Here is a 16,829-nt window from a genome sequence, read left to right on the forward strand (position 1 = left end):
TGCAAGCGCTACATGATGCATGCTGGTAAAAAAATATTATTGTTATGTTGCTAGTAATGTTTGTTTACACAGAAATCTATGCAGTTTACGTTTGTGTATGTATTTTTTTTATAAACTGCGTATTTATTTTATTTTTTATGTTAAAAAGCAGAACGTTTGGTATTGTTCTGTAAAAAAAATTTTTTGTTGAAGAAACATGCAATAAATTTACCGTTGAATTATATTAGAGTAATTCTCTATTTGTCAGTGTTTGTTAGTAAAATTCAAGCCCGAAGTTCAGCAGTACCTTTAGAGGTAAAAATAAAAACAACAAAAAACAACTGATTTCATAAAAGTAACGAGGGAGTATTCGCATTTCTTTAAAGAATTTGCTGTTGAATGGCTTGCCTGACTTATTGTATAACAGAAGCAGCCGAAGATAAGTTAAAAGCTGACGTACCCTGTCCTAGTTGTCATTCAATCTGTGGAATGCTAGGTTTTCTTGAATGAATGAATGAATATGTTTAAAGTGTCGTTGACTTCGAGGTCACTAGAGACGACGAGGAATGATGAAATGGGTGGGGGAAACGTAGTTACTACGAGAAAACCCAATGGTTCACAGTAACGTCCGCCACGTATCCCACTTCCGAAAAATCCTGGTTCGATCGCTCGCGTATTGTCTTGGTGGAAGGAAAGTGATCTGACCATTTTACCACCGTTACCCCTTACGTTGCGTTGCTTGATTAACCTTCTTAGGTAGGTACATTTTTCATTTTTAATTTTTAAATAAAATCATTAGTGGGGAGGTCTATGAATACCAGGGAAATAATGGGGGAGAAATCATTAAAAAAGGAAAATATTATAGTTAAAAGAGTCTATTAATTTTTTTAACGTAAATCTGCCTGATTGAAGTAGTTAAAAGAATGGTGAAATTTTCAAAATAAGTTTATTAAACATGAGATTGATGCAAGTTAGGAGTAATTTAGATCCTGATACCATAACAATATTGATATTACCATCATGGCAGTGCTCACATCATTACCACCCCTATATTTTTACAAAACAAGCATGGAAATACGGAGATTTTGGGTGGGGAATGTTCGTGTGTGTGGTTTGCTCAAAAGTTAATTCTGAAAGAAAGCCACTTTTCTGAAGGAATAAAAAAAATATAAAATGTTTTTTTTTAAATTCCTTAAATGATTGTGAATTATTTCCTAAGAGGGCGTTGTGTTGTTTAAAATAGTTTACAGTTTTAATAAGTGGTTAGGTATTAGTTCAATATTACAACTTTTGTAGAAAATTAATTTAAAACTTTTTAATGCATTTAATTACTTCCTAACACATTTTCTAATAATTCTGTAAAATAACTTAGCATTGAAACAAGTGGTTCCCCCTAGTAAACATTTTTAGTACAAGTTAGGTTGAGGGAGGCACATGTGAAAAAATATGTTCGGGTTAACGTTTGGCGTAAATTTATTGTAAATATATAATGGTCTAAATTTATGATGTGCTTTAGAAGCGTAGCTAAGACTGTTTTCGATGAGAAATCTTGCCATGATTGTCATCGCTGTAACTTGATCCTGTGTTTCTCCAAAGTTCCTTACGAATACAGCATAAACAACATTGTTTTCAATCTTAGTCAGTAGTTATGTTATGGCCAGGGTGAAAACTGTTTTTACCCTAATTTGTTTCGTGGAAATGTCTTGTGCATCACAATCACTAACACTACTGTCGTCAGATGAATAAACCTCGGAATACCTTACCTTCGAACCTTTACATACAGGAGATTTTAAGGCAGCAAGTGGTATTCTACCTATATTATAATGTGAACAGTCAATTCCAGGAGAGCATTCTGTGCAACTTAGTCGGTTGGCTTGTAAGAAGTCGGATCCTTTCTTCCAAGTTACTGAATGTAGTTTTCCAGTACCCTTAAATGTAGGAATACGTTCTGGTATGATGTTGTATACTTCATGAATCTCTTCATTTGAAACCACAAGCACTTTTACACCTTTGCAATTGTCAGTAAGTTGGTGAACAAGTTTGTTTAAATTAGGAATGTCCACACCCCGTGCAACTAAATTGTCTGCAGTTCTCTTCAAGCAACCACCAACTCCATCTGTGGCCCCCTTTCCATGTCCGCTCTCACTGTAGTGCCAACACATCTCCTCAACTCCAAATTCTTCTGACAAGCATTTACCAAACAACTGAAACATATTTCTGTTCTTGTACTGTGTGAATGGTCCATCGCTGAGCAAATGAACTGTTGTTAAATGTGGAACTCTCGACTTTATATTTTCAATAACTGGATGGAGATGTGCTACAATAGCAGCTGGATCATGGCGATTACGTTCTGACAATGTAACAAATGAGACAGGTTTGGTGATTACACCAGGATGGCAATACAATACTGAAGTATGCAATGTCACTTGAGGTTTGGATCCTCCAAAGTGGGCAGATTGAATCTCTTGGGCATATTTACATGTATAATTTTCTGAAAAGTCTATGTGAAATAGGATTTCAGTTTTGGCTAAATTTTTCTTGATGGGATCTATGGCTGCAAACTGATGCTGAATATTTGAAATATGCTGTATATATTTATAAATATGACTGTCGAAAACAGTTACTTCTTTGAGCATTCAATTGATTCCTAAACTGTCTTTTGACATAATTTGACTTTTCCTTTAATTTCAGTGGGAATTTTCTTGTTGTTCCATGTTTCATATGTGACTGGCCCCTCTACATAATCATTGAACCGCACCTTTTTGCAGCAAATTGAACTAACCAGCTCCTGTGGTGTTTTTTCATTTATGATTTGTAATGAATTAATATTCCTCACAATTAATGACATGTTCTCATGAGTTTTACACTAACAAGTTTCTCGAGACTTTGCATCAGGGAAAAGGATCCAGAATGGGCGTAAATGACAAAACACAGAATAGCTCATGTTTTTTATGTTCAGGGTACTCATTTTGAAACCTTCTGTGCAAGTTGTACAATCAGTCATTGAGGTAACGCTTCTGTCTCTTATCCTTGTTTTTGGTAATTGTCTCTTTCTTACCGGCACACATTCTACTACATTTATCATGGTCCAAGAACTGCACAACATCATTTCTGGCAATCTGGACTCTCACATGTACTGGTTTCCTGAATACATACATAATCTGCAGAGCAAATTTTTTATGACGTCAAAGACTTTATGTACGTTAGATATTTGTACTTTTTAACAATTCTTCCCGTTAGTAGTGACATTGTTTTTCTTTTCTTTCTAATTGATGTTTGTCGTATAAAGTTTTCTTTTAACTGAGTTGAAATGACTTCTCCAAAAAGTAACTTCTTGTAAATATTTTTGTTATCTTTTTTTATTTACTGACTGATCCTTAAGAGTGCGAAGGAGATAATATTTTCTCACGCGCGGTCAGTTGAAGTGGTTCGTTTTTTCCTCGTAGGATAAAGGAAACTTTACACCTTGCAAACGTGCTTTGTAATGCCTGCCCCGGTGTTTTTTATTTATTTTTAGCTTTTCAGGTGATAAAATGTGCTAAAACAGAAATGCAGTTATATTTATTGAAGGATGTTCATTACAACCTACGTATCTAGTGGTGAAAAATTTGTGTTCTACAAAATCTTCAGACGCAGTGCAAGTTATTCAAGAATAAGAAAATTTGATTATTGGAGGTTCAAAACTCTGAATCCATCTACGAGAAAAGTATGGTACACAGGTTTTCGTCTTGTATTTTCGCCAGGAATATTCTGCCAGAATTTGTCAGTATGTTTTAGATACACGTTGTATATAGAATACATTAGAAAGTTTACATATATATATATATTTATATGGAATACAGTAGAAAGTTTACACATACAATATAGGTATATAATACATTACTAACTTTAAAAATGTATATAGAATACTTTAGAAAGTTGACATTCCGTGTTCGGCCCTTGCAAGAATCGAAGTTCTACAAATCACATCCACAAAATAATAAGTAATGTGTGCAGAAAATATAAAAGATTATGGAGTACCTATATTTTAAGAAAATGATATGAAATGAATTTACAGTAGGATAGGTCCATGGGTGTCTATAAGGGTGGGGATTTTTGGCTCATTTGGGTATGTAGTAAAGTTCAAGGTCACATAGTCGTGTATGTATTAATAAAATGTCACGAAAATGAAATATTGTCAGTAACATTAAATTTGGGGGAAATACAATATTTCAAAAATGTTACGTGTTATGGGGTCAAAAGGTCAGGGTCTATTGGCGTAGTGAAGCATGTCTGTAATGGTGTAGGTGAAGCACCTTTATTGACTCAGTTTGCATGAGTCATTTTAGGCAGTCTCGGTTTTTCGCCAATAGAGCTCAAAATCCTCCATGTTGGTTAGCTAAGTATTAATAATGGTTCTTAAATTTCATTAAGATATTCGTGGTACCGAATTGCTTCGAAGCTGTAGGTTTTAACAAGTCTTTGAGCGATAAAATACATAAACTTTCAAATTATTTTCCACCAATAAGTTTTTTTTTTTAAATTTACTATATAAAGTATGTCAAGATTTATTTTGAAATAAAGCATAGTCTTAGTAGAAAACAACATATGATACCATAAATTAACGATTAATTGTTAAAGCTGGAATAGTACCTTAGTAGCCATTGCAATTTGTTTTCTATTCATCTGTTCATGCGTATTTATGAAATTTTTAGACACGTGAGATTTTTTACAATGTTCTCCAGTATCAGTCGCGGTGAAAATTACGATTATTGTAATGTACTCGCACAAAACAGAACAAGAGCACATAAAAGCTTCACCACCAAAAGTAGCACACATTAAATAATTGAAGCTATAGCAGCTCGTAAGATTCGTTTGCCGTGCCCAAAAGTTTGAAATACTCCTCACTTACAAATAAGTGTATTTATGTTACACCGCGTACTGATACAAACATTTCGGGACCAATAACATTTTACGATGTAATTATAATATTCTATTAAACTGTACTCCTCCCCCGTGTATCCGGCATCCAGTTATCCGGAACTACAGTTGAGGAAAACATCTGCTAGCCCGTACAACCTCACAACACGATGCCCTCCTTCCTTTCCTTTTTTCCCTCCGTCAAACCCATAACACCCATTCAATTGCCTTTTATGGTAGACGCGGTAGTTGCTTACAGCGCTACACCTTATCTTTCAGGTCGCACGTCGACCTCGGCCGGCCGCTAGTGCTAGATAGTGAATTGGCAATGCAGTTGTGCCCAGGGCCGGCGCGTCTATACAGGCGAACTAGGCAACCGCCTAGGGCGCCAAATAGCTGGGGGCGGCGCAGCACGACACACAACAGCTTATATAATATGTTTAAAGATTATTGAAACTAGATGAAAATGGGTTTTTGTAACACTTTGGAATGTTTATATTGATATAAGTAATTATTTAAAGTCCACGGTGACCTGTTTATGATTTGTAATAAGTAAAAAATTAAAAAAAAAACACAATCCTGCTTACATTTGATTGTTGACAAAATCTTAGGCTTACGTGATGTATTTTGAGGCAAGGAAATTTTTTTTTGGGGTGTCCGGCGGGGGGGGGGGGGATGGCAGGCATTAAGGTTTTTCGCCTAGGGCGCCAATTTACCTTGCACCGGCCCTGGTTGTGCTGTATATATTTTGGACGTTTAGTATTTGTTTATACTGTGTTATGTGATGTCCAGATGTAACAATAGAAAATATGTAATGACCAAAAAGAGTCCTGGATAGCCGTTTTTAAATCCTCTGAAATCATGTTTTTAATAGACGCGATATATAATTGCTATGCTACACTTATTTGATAACTTTCCATTCACGTGTGACATTTCAAGAGTAGTACAGTTAGAACACCCCTCAACCGTAATTCCCACAAGCGAAACTCCCGATATCCGGAACTAATTTTCCAAAAAAATTAAAACATTACAAAACCTCTCCAAAACATTTCCGCACTGGAACGAGGCGTTTTTGCTTTTGCCTGACTGTACATGTAGGCGAACGCGCGCACGTCTGTCAGAGAGCTAATTATAGCCTGTCTTTCCCACGCATTGCGTAAATACACCGCTGGTTTTCACGTCGGACGTGAATTACTATAAAGATGTTTATGCTATAAGTAGTTTTATTGATTCACTATGTCAAGTAAACGGAAAATTCCGGCCGGCCCGAGAGTCTGTACACTGACTCCCACTATACACGCTGACACACGTGATAGCGAGTAACATTTACTTCCAATGTGTGATGCTTTCAGTTTGTAGACAATAATTTAGTGTACAAATATGTATTATGTAAATATTTATACTTAAATATATGGTTAAACAGTATACATTTATCTGTATTTTCTATCTATGTGTTTTTAAACAAGATGCTTGAAGTGTTATTCTTGTGTATGTGAAATGTAAACTGTACGTGGCAGTGACTATACACTCTCCAGGAAGTGTGAATCACTAGCATGTCAACACAGAAGTAACACAACACTGCAGCTGCAGTCCTACTACCTCCCCCGAACCCTCTTCATCATCCTCTTCGCTCACGCACGCACCCACCCACAGCGATAAGAAACACCCGCTTGCCAGCTTGCTAGAATGAAGGTTATGCAACCAGCCCGGAGTTTTACGACCCGGTACGTTTTGAAAACTGTACTTGTAGATCTACATATTTTTTATTGTATGGTTTTATAACTGTGGAAAATATTAACAGTAGAACTTTGGCTATACATATAAGTTAATATGTGCAGCATGTAAAGGCCTTTTTATTTGCCTCCATACCGCAACTCTCCTTACCCGGAATTTTCCCATAACCGGAATAGACCTCCCCCCAGTGATTCCGGTTGAGGAATGCTCTACTGTATTGCATAAGGCTGTACGAACGTTCGAAATTTCTAACTCGAACCGAACTTTGAAATAGTTCGGTTCAAGTTCGTGTCAACAAATTTGGGTTCAAGTTCGTTTTTTGTGACAACACTAGAACTTGTTAGTTTCCGCATTTTAATAGTACTAGAACCACGATTTTACGTATGCTCACGGCAAGGGCGCCCATATGGTAGTTTGTAAGGGGGGCCAGACTATAAAATAGTTTGTAAGGGGAGGGGGCATACCTTCAAAAATTGACAAAAAGTGTCAAAAATTACAATTTGCCAAAAATCCTCAAAAACCCGTACATTTTTTCCTCTTCCTGAAAGCTGGGGGAGGGGGCCACGACCCTACCCTGCCCATGGATATGGGCGCCCTTGGCTCACGGTTCCAAGGATGGCATTCGTAAAATCGCTGCCTTTGTAAAATCGGGGCTGGCCCATTTGCCCCCCCCCCCCCTTCTCAGTATTTTATTTCTTTAACTTTTCAAACTAAATATATTTGGTATTACTTGTGTGTATTTTGTCATTATAAACAAGATATCATTAAATATTAACGACTATTACTGCAACGAGGGGAAAAAAAAAACCTCCGGCTGCAGCGTGAACGTGGAATGCGCACTGGCCCGCCCCACCAGCCCGGCGCCGCCCGCCCTCTCCCCGCTATCTTCCCACGCTGCGGCCAGTCTCGGATGCTACAGTCTCTGCTCTGCTGTTATTTGAAATATTCAGATACATGGAAAGTGTTATAAAATCGTTTTAAAGATTTTGGAATCAAAAACAAACTAATATCATCAATTTAAAAATAAGTTACCTAACTTTTATTTTTCCGCCTTGCAGAAAGAAGCAGGTTTCCTTTGTCACTACTATTTTTAAAACGCGTCTTATTGCCACCAATTGCAGCGTTTCCCACCTATTTCAATTTAAAAACGTGGATTCTTGGTAGCGCGATACAACAAAACAAGTAGTGACGACCTCCGACATGTGCGACATCTGTTATGTGTTACTGCAATGAACCTCTGCGTGCGGAGTGCCCGACATCTGTGTGTGGACGCTGAACTACGATGAGAAAAATTCGTTCTTCGTCTACCGATTACAAAGGTTACTGCGGAACAGATTTTTCAGCTGGTATTGCTTCTAAATGCATCCTGCTGTTTCTAACTCATGCACACATATGTGTTGTAAAATATTATTATTTTGTTTCCCATTTCCAATCAAATTATACTAGCATTCGTCTACTAAACTTCGCCGTTTTTAGGAATAATTAGTTAATAAAATAAGACGCATACCGGAATTTCGAGTAATAACATTTTTAAGATCCATCCTTACTCTGTAAATAATATTTTACCAAAATCCAATTTATGTCATGGTATTTCAGAATCTGCTCCGCCACAAACGTCGTTTTTTCTGTTCGGAACCACATGTATCGCGCACTCTTAAGAAGAGCATTTACTTTCTTTCTTGGTGTATCTTCAGCTTTGGTAGATTTTTGTTTCAGTCTTTGAATCCTCTTCTTGTATTTGTCTATACTTCTTTGAAGTTGCCTATTTTTTTCGTTCATACATTTAATTTCTTTCAGCATCTTCTTCCTGTGTTTATTTGCCCTTTTTCTACCACTTTCAACCCTGCTAGTGTTCTTACTCTTAATGTTTTCAGTACCTGGACTGTTCTTAAGTTCTGAAATATTTGTACATTGTGGAACATTTTCTTCTGCAAACTCTTCTGAAATTGTTCTCTTTTCTTTTGCTTGGCGATATTTTCTTGCTTTTTCTTTCCATACTTTTCTGGTAGCTCTTTGTTCTCTGCTATTCATTTCAGTGATGTTTTTTATTTCACCACTTTCCTTCCTTTTATGATACGTTTCTCTTTCCTTCTGCTTTTCTTTAGCGTGCAGTTCTGGACAGTCTCATATTTTTTGTCTTACTTAATTTCTTCTGCTCCCATCTTTTTTTCTTTTTTTTTATCAGAACCAGGTTTTTTCTTTTATAATTGTCCATTTTTCCTGTAAACAACTACAAATAATGTAAAATGTACATTATGGCTTTATTTTTAGTTTCAACGCTACAAAACAACCTTACAAATAGCTGCATGATATTCTGAGTTAGGCACCGTAGAACGGTAACTTGAATCACGTGGAGACACGCGAGACATTAATTTATATATATTAGTTTTTGTGTCGAAGGAACTGAACATTGAAAACAAAGTTGCGGAATGTTTTGAGGAAAAAAAATGCCTACAAATTGACCATGTTTTACAGTAACATTTATATCTTGTAATTTTTTTTACACAAATTGTACTTAAGGCTGCATTGCAGCTAGTGAAAGTGAGAAAATCTTGGGATCTCCTCCCAATGCATTTTTATGGTGAGGAGACCTCAAGATTTTCTCTCTTCGGCTCTCCAATCCAGCCTAATTCTGGCTGACTTTTAAATCAAACAGAATGAGTTATTTTTTAATACAGTATTTGTGAGAAGATCTAGGTGCATTACAAATTCACAACCAAAATGTTTTCCTTTTTTAAAAATAAACTGATACCCCCACGCTTACAAGAATGTGTTGATTGACATGTTAATGTGTTAATGTTATTAATAAAAACAAATGCTACAAAAAAGTTTAAATTTTTTGTTAAATAATAGGCCTTTGTTTATTTTTGTCTCTTCCGTAGACAATGTGTTCCTCTCCGTGGACAGCAAGTGTCCATTTTATTTCTTAGCTATTAATTTTAAGGTTAGTAAACTTAGTAAACAGTTGGTAAAATTCAACCAAAAAATAACTTGCCAAGTGAAGAAAACTATGACAAATATCCTTTTCTTTTCGTATTACAGTGGTCACGGAGGAGACACATTCATCTCAACACAAAACATCCATCAAACTTTACTGAATGATCTTGACACAATGGTCACATTTACTATTCAAACAGCAGTGATATCACAAAATGGTTACTTTGACATTCCATTTTCCTTAAAACGAAATATATTGTAGCACTAGAGTGGCTATACTGTGAACCAGTTATCTATCATAAATAAAATTTAATTTTTTTTTGGCTGGACATAGAAATGTCACTCTAATTTTACTTGTTATATTAAGTTAATACCAATATATAGATAACATTTTATTCATTTTTAAATGTTAAGGGACGTCAAATAATCCCTTTCATTGAGAATGACCCGGGTAATAATTTATTATTTATCACTTACATACAGTCTGCTTAATTAGAAGAGATGTGAGTTGAAACAGTAATATCAACTCTACCCAATTTTCTGCCCCCTTGTTTTTAAATTTGAAAAAAAAAAAAAAATGTTAACCATTAAAAATATTTTTTTCAAAATCTACTCATGTTTTCATACAATGTCAGACAGAAATACAAAAATTCTAAAAACTCTTAATTGTATGACTAGTTATTCTAAGTAGCTAGCATTTTACAGTTATTTTTTTTTCTTTAAATGTACTGAACAAATTTTAAGTTTTCAACTCATTTATTACAGTAATATCTCGACTTATGCTACTCAGTCTTACTCAAATCCATAGTTACACATTTTTGAAATCTTCTTGTCGATTGTTTGTCTTTTATTTTAATGTCTCGCGACTCCTGATTCTTTAATCCGTCCATGCTATTGTAAAGGTGCTACGTGGAAATATTGCTTGAGAAGAAAAATATCTTTGATCTGTCAGAATGACTTTGTTAGATTTAATGAAACCTACGTAAAAATAACATCGGCTTACGGTTTTGCAATTCTTAATAATATAATTTGTTGTATTGGTTAATATTTTATCACACATTTTTTTTTCTTCAAAATTATTGTTTTCTTTACTCTCCGGTCCCAACTAAACATAATTTGTATGTATGCAAAATTGGACCTCAACGTACACAAATTCGACTTAATCAGTTATCACTTGGTCCCACTTATTGCGTTATTTTAGGGTATTGCTGTATTAGTTTTGTTCAAGCACTTTTTATGGTATGACAAATTACCATATTTTTATTTGCATAATATAATATAGTATATTATAAATATATAAATAAATTTAAATATTAAATATTTTAAAATTCATCACTAGGTAGTTACCAAATGCATAATGATAGCTGGGCAACCACCTCCGTATGTAAAAAAGAAAGGAAAGAAGCGATGCACTGAACACTAATTTTAGAATGCCCAGCGATAATGTTACACATTTTTCGTTAGCATCGAAAGAATAGGAATAAAAACTTACTTGGCTCTACATTTGAAAAGCTGGCCCTTTTTCTTTTTACAGGACTACTTTACAAACTAGTAAACTAAATGGAATTTGTTTTTTGTTTCAGTTGTTGTTGCAGTCTCAACTATGAGTAGTGACCAGCAGTTCTCTCTTTGTTGGAATGATTATGTGAAGCATGTGAAAAATGCTTTCGACAAGTTGCGATGTGATGGAGATTTGGTCGATGTGACACTGAGCTGTGAAGGGAAACGTATCCGTGCTCACAAAATGCTTCTTTCCGCTTGTAGCACATACTTTAAGGATCTCTTTAAGGTAAGATCACCCCCAAAAATACTTTTTATATTTATTTTGCTGCTATAATATTGCACATGTTGCTGGCGGGAGGTTGAAACAGCCAATGGGAAGGTAGACTCTGATGGTTGAAGGGGGGAAACGGGGCAAAAAGGGGCGAGGTGCATCTGGCTCTTTGGACGGCATAGCCTGGATTGTCGACAAATTTAAAATATATTTAAATGTAGAAATTTTTATGTAGTTTGTAGTATGTGGTTTTTTTTAAGTATTCTTGGCAAGGAGAAGGTATATAAAAGCGGTCAATATATGATACATCAACAAGAAATATAGGAAGGAATTTTGGCTTCCATCTTTGCATATGGATATTTTTTATTAATTTTAAATTTTGTATTTATAAGACAGTGACAAAAAGTAATATTCAAAATCAAAATTATGTCAGCACTAGAAAGAAATTAAAGCTAGGTACCCCATAAATCTTATTAATCTTATTTTTTTTTTACCATGTACTGGGCTACTGCTAAAATGTACTGTAAATTTAGATGCTTCAAAACATGGGATCTTGTTTCGATATATAAATTGTTATATATGCAAAGTTTAAGTAATTTTATATATTTATATAAAATATTTAATGATGGGTGCAACAACCATTAAGATAAAAATGATTCCTACAATATCTTAATTTTTTTTACGACAAAAGTGGTTAAAATGTATAACTAAAAATCTGGGCTGTAATGATGAGTTAAAGTTCACATGGAGGTCATTGAAATGAATCAGGTGAAACATGATAGAGCAGTATGGTAATAGACCGTTTGGGGGGGGGGGGGGGGGGGACGAAAGCACTAGAGCACCCCGAAAAAACCCACAGTCTCACAGCAGCATCTGCTTGACTTCTCATTTGTAATAAGTCCACATTTTAGTTTTTTCGAAATCAACCCCTGGATCACCCTGGTGGACTGTAGTGGAATAGTTACAGTTTTTGATAAATTTTTATTTGGTAGAGTGAGGAATAAAGTTTATTTGTGAGTGACTGCTATTCTGTTGATTGGTCCATTTTGTACTGTTTCCTTGTTCTTATCTTCCAAGTAGTTAGGCAGTGAAATTATTTTTACATTCAAAAGTTGATAGACTAATTAATATAGGCCTATATGGAGGGGGGGGGGGGGGGGGAAGAGAGGGGTGTTTACAGGAAAATAAAATTTTCAAAAAAATTTTTTTTACACGTTTCTTTTATTTAGATTAATTAAAAATGTGTCAAAATGTTGCTTAGCAACATTTTAGCTTATTTTGAATTAATATAAAAGTTGTGGACAAAGAATTTGAAAATTTTTTCACAGCTGATTAACCCCATCCTAGTTTTTTGTGTAGTGGGTTCTGACAGAGGTTATCGATCTAACAGGAGAATCCGTGCCAGCACCCGGTGATAATCTTCAGGAACGTGAAGTTCGAGGACCTGTCGGCACTCGTGGACTTCATGTACCAAGGAGAAGTGAACGTCAGCCAAGACCAGCTGTCGTCGTTCCTCACCACGGCGGAGATGCTGGCGGTTCAGGGGCTGTCCGGCGGTGGCGGCGGGAAGCCTGGGACTGCCGAGGACAACCAGGTGTTGATTCTGTGCCTCGAGTTTATTTGGTTTGTTTTAGAATATTTTTATGTACCTACACCAGAAATCTCAAGAATTAACAAGAAAGATGAACACATAATGCACAGAAAAACAAGCCAGGATCAGCGAATGTCAAATGTATGAATGCGTAGACAGTGTGTTCCGTGAAAGGATTTAGTCGGAAAATACATCACGCCACAAACACAATGGGCTGTTGACAAATCAGTTTTAACAAGAACAGAAAATATAAACAACCACCTTGGACAGCACAGTGACAAGACATACAATCATACAAAAACAGAAAATCTGGACACCATGACTACAGCGATGCACAGGTGAACCCAGTTATGATGCTAAACAGACATTCTGGTCAACACAACGATGACAGCACAGATGAACACAGTAAGCATCCCAAGACAAACAATTGCAATGCTTCAGGAACTGACATCTGTTCCTTTCATTAGACACATCAGACTGGACCCTGGACCTTGGAAAAACATGGGTTTATATGTGTTTGACCACCTTTCCTGTCACAGTCAGTGATAGGCAAGCACTCACCTGATTGTTCGCTTAATTTAAGAGCTTATGTTGTTAGCTGTTTCTTGCCGCGAGTGTTTTAATTCTAGACAAACCGTGAAAACCAGCAGTGGTGTATGTTCATAAAAATGTTCTAAAACAATCTTTTCCATAGCAAGAATTGTTCAAATAACTTTGTTGTGTGTTGATGATGCTTATTTTCAGTGATGTCTCACCATACATTGGAATTCAAATTGAGTGCCAAGAATAATAGATCGAAATACCTGCTTCTAAACTTTATGGGCAATTAACTATTGAAAGTTAATGGAAATAGAAGGATGCCATCTTGGTTATAACAGTTTTTAGTTCATAACATTTTTTATTTATAACATATAAAATTATTGAATTTAGTAAGGCATCTAACCATTAAAATACAGGATGTTTTATTAGGAAAGTACAGAAACTGAAAGAGTGGTTACGAAAGACATGGAAAAGGAAATAAACCGTAGTGCTGCTGGAAGTCATGAAAGTTTAATAGTATAATTGTATAATATATTTTCTGAGTCTTAAAATAATAATTGTGTAAGGGCAATTTGTTAATTTGCTACGTATGGTGATTGATAAAAAATGATGTTGCATTCAAAATCTCGCGGGTGCATGGGAAAAAGGGGATATGTCAAAATGTCTGTAAATTACTTATCCCCTTTTTCACGCATGAAAACTGTCAGTTTGTGATGTAACTCCAAAAGTTCAGTGCCATAGAATAACACTCAATGGTGCTAGACTTAACCCATTTGGACCATTTTGTAGAGCTTGTTCTCCTTTATTCCATACCATAAAAAAAAACATTTTTGCCAACATTTGACACATCCCCTTATTCCCGCGATCTGTTTTCACACTGGTTTTGCATTGTAAGTATTAATGTGTGGACATGGTTGCTTCACTTCGCAGGCAGAGGAGATACCACCTGCAGCAGGGATTGAGCCACGCGCACGCGAGGCTGGCGCTGGCGTTGCTCCGCCCGTCCCGCACTTGTCGGAGACGCGCGGCTGCGAGTCTCCTCCCGCCAGCAAGCGCCGCAAGTGGGGCGGCGACAGGGAGCCACCGCACCTCGACCTGAAGCGAGGCTCGGAGCCCGCGGAGACGGTGGTCCCCGAGCTGCTGGCGGGCGTGAAGCTGGAGAGAGCAGACTACGACGAAGGCAGCCACGACGGAGGGGGCTACGCGGACTCCCGCTCGGACATGAAAGCGGCGGCCGAGGCGGACCGGGACCAGCTGGCCGCCGTCAACCGGTTGCTGGGCCGAGACTTGGAGATGTACGGCACCAACTCTCAGGACTCGATTCGGCAGCAACCGCCCGACAATATGGCTCTGGACATCAGTAAGTGGATGAACAGATCTCAGTTCCCGAAATGTCGCAGTTGTGTTCATCTGTGCTGTTGTGGTCGTGTTGTCAGAGTACCTGCTCAATTCCATCTGCATTGCTTTATTGTTGGTATGTTGTCTAGATTATGGGTTTATTATCATAGTTGGGTTCCTCTGTCTGTCACTGTGTTGTCCAAAGTTGTTGTTTGTCCGTATTTACTGTTTATTTGTGTCATCACCAGCGAAGTGTGTTCGTCTATGATGTGATATTGTGTGACCGATTCCTTTCATGGAATTCTCTGTGCTGTCTTTACATTTAACATTTGACATGGGCTTGTTGTTAAGTCCGGCTTTACTATATTATATGTCTTCTCAAAATTTACCTGGCCAGATGTAGCAAAAAAACTCCATGTAAATAAACCTAAAACATTACAAAAATCCTGTGGAAATTTTATCCCGAGAAAATCTTCTGTGATCCCGAAATTATTCCATACTTTCGAGATCCCGCATAGTCGTATTTGTAAACAACTGAATATTTGTTTTTTCGAAGTGTTAGTATTCAAAATAGAATCGAATACGATTAATAAAATATTCATTTTGATATTCAAATATTCGCACAGGCCTACTTAAAAGTAGTAAGATTATTAACCAGAAAACCCATTAAAATGTTGCTTCTTTTTAATATTCATAGAAATGGTGGAAAATTATAAACTGACTACGCAGGAAACATCTTTGGGAACTTCTTTATTGGGTTTCACTGTGTATATATAGTTAAAGGTGGTTCTGTCGAAAGATTTTACTGTTCCAACTAAAGGCATGGTACTATTATGTTACCCAAAAACCTAACATAAAAACAAATATATGTAATTGCAAAATACCATAGAATAATTTAAAAGCCAACCAATTTTTAATTAAAATGTGATTTTTTTTTAATTTTAAATACCAGCCAATTTGAAAATAGAGACAAAATGAGCTGTTATTTACATTTTAGACCATAGTTCTATACATAATTTGGTTGTTAGTAGCGACCACATAAACTTCATAAAACACAGTTAAGGAACTGTACAAACACATGTACTGCAAATTTCTTCTGTTTGTAACTTCTGTTTACATTTGTTTTTCGAGTCGCAACATCTATTTTTTCATAGACAAATTCAGCAAGTAAGCGGCTACTGTGTCATATGGTGGTAGATTGATCGTGATTGCAACTATCGTGGTCACTTCTTTTAATATTCTTGGAAAAATAGTGCCTGTGTTTTCTGTTGAGTTCCTCGGTGTAATTATTTATTACATTTTTTTTTTTGCTACTGGAACATGTGAGGAAACAAATAAAAATAATTAAGTAAGTGTTTGTTTTTAATATGTCAAAAATAGTCTGTGATATCAATCATTCATACTTTGAAAATTTGTGTGTTTAAAATAGTGAGTAGTATAATTCTTGTATTTGATCCATGAATGTTTTTATGCTATTGTTATTTGTTGTTTCTCAATCGTCCTGAAAAACGCTGTGTAGTAACATAATGTGCACAATATATTACAAATTACAGTATTTCAAATGTAGCAAACCTAACCTAAAAAACTGTTTTACACTATTTTACAATATTTTAAATTAGCTGACCTAACCAACCATTCAAACAGTAAACTACTCAGATATTGCAACAGAACCATTAATGATAAATAGAAGCATTTAAAAATACCATTTTCATAATTTTTAATATGCTTTTTTACACTTTAGCTACTCAAATAACATACCATAGTATAACATTACCACTTAGCCAAATATAAAATATAGTACAATAACCAAGTAATGCTGTTTAGAATATTCAAATATACTAACAAAAAAGTATATACCGTATTTACTCGTGTATAGCGCGCCCTCGTGTATAGTGCGCACCACGATTTTTGCAACAAATTCCAAAGAAAAAAAAATTGAAATTTTTTTTCCCCATAAATAAATTTTACTAACATTTTGTGGTACCTGATAATTTAAATTGATGTGTGGTGATGCGTCAGGAAAATACTTAAACTCTG

The 16,829-nt window shown here is 35.9% G+C and overlaps 1 protein-coding gene across 11 annotated transcripts in view; it reads left to right on the top strand.

The window, feature by feature from the left end:
• The first annotated feature begins 66 nt into the window (after positions 1–66).
• LOC134536789 (protein tramtrack, beta isoform-like) overlaps positions 67–16,829 on the top strand; it is an 84,918-nt gene continuing 68,155 nt past the window's right edge. For 3 of the 11 annotated variants that reach the window (XR_010075879.1, XR_010075878.1, XM_063376712.1), the window contains exons 1-4: positions 91–294; positions 11,133–11,338; positions 12,714–12,917; positions 14,385–14,814. Coding sequence is in view for 9 of the 11 variants with exons in the window: in XM_063376712.1 (XP_063232782.1) it covers positions 11,153–11,338; positions 12,714–12,917; positions 14,385–14,814 (820 nt within the window). In the remaining 2 variants the exon portion in view is untranslated. The other 8 variants (XM_063376715.1, XM_063376713.1, XM_063376711.1 and 5 more) reach the window with 4 other exon arrangements.

This window comes from Bacillus rossius, chromosome 11 (genome assembly GCF_032445375.1).
Source record: "Bacillus rossius redtenbacheri isolate Brsri chromosome 11, Brsri_v3, whole genome shotgun sequence".
Taxonomy (NCBI): domain Eukaryota; kingdom Metazoa; phylum Arthropoda; class Insecta; order Phasmatodea; family Bacillidae; genus Bacillus; species Bacillus rossius.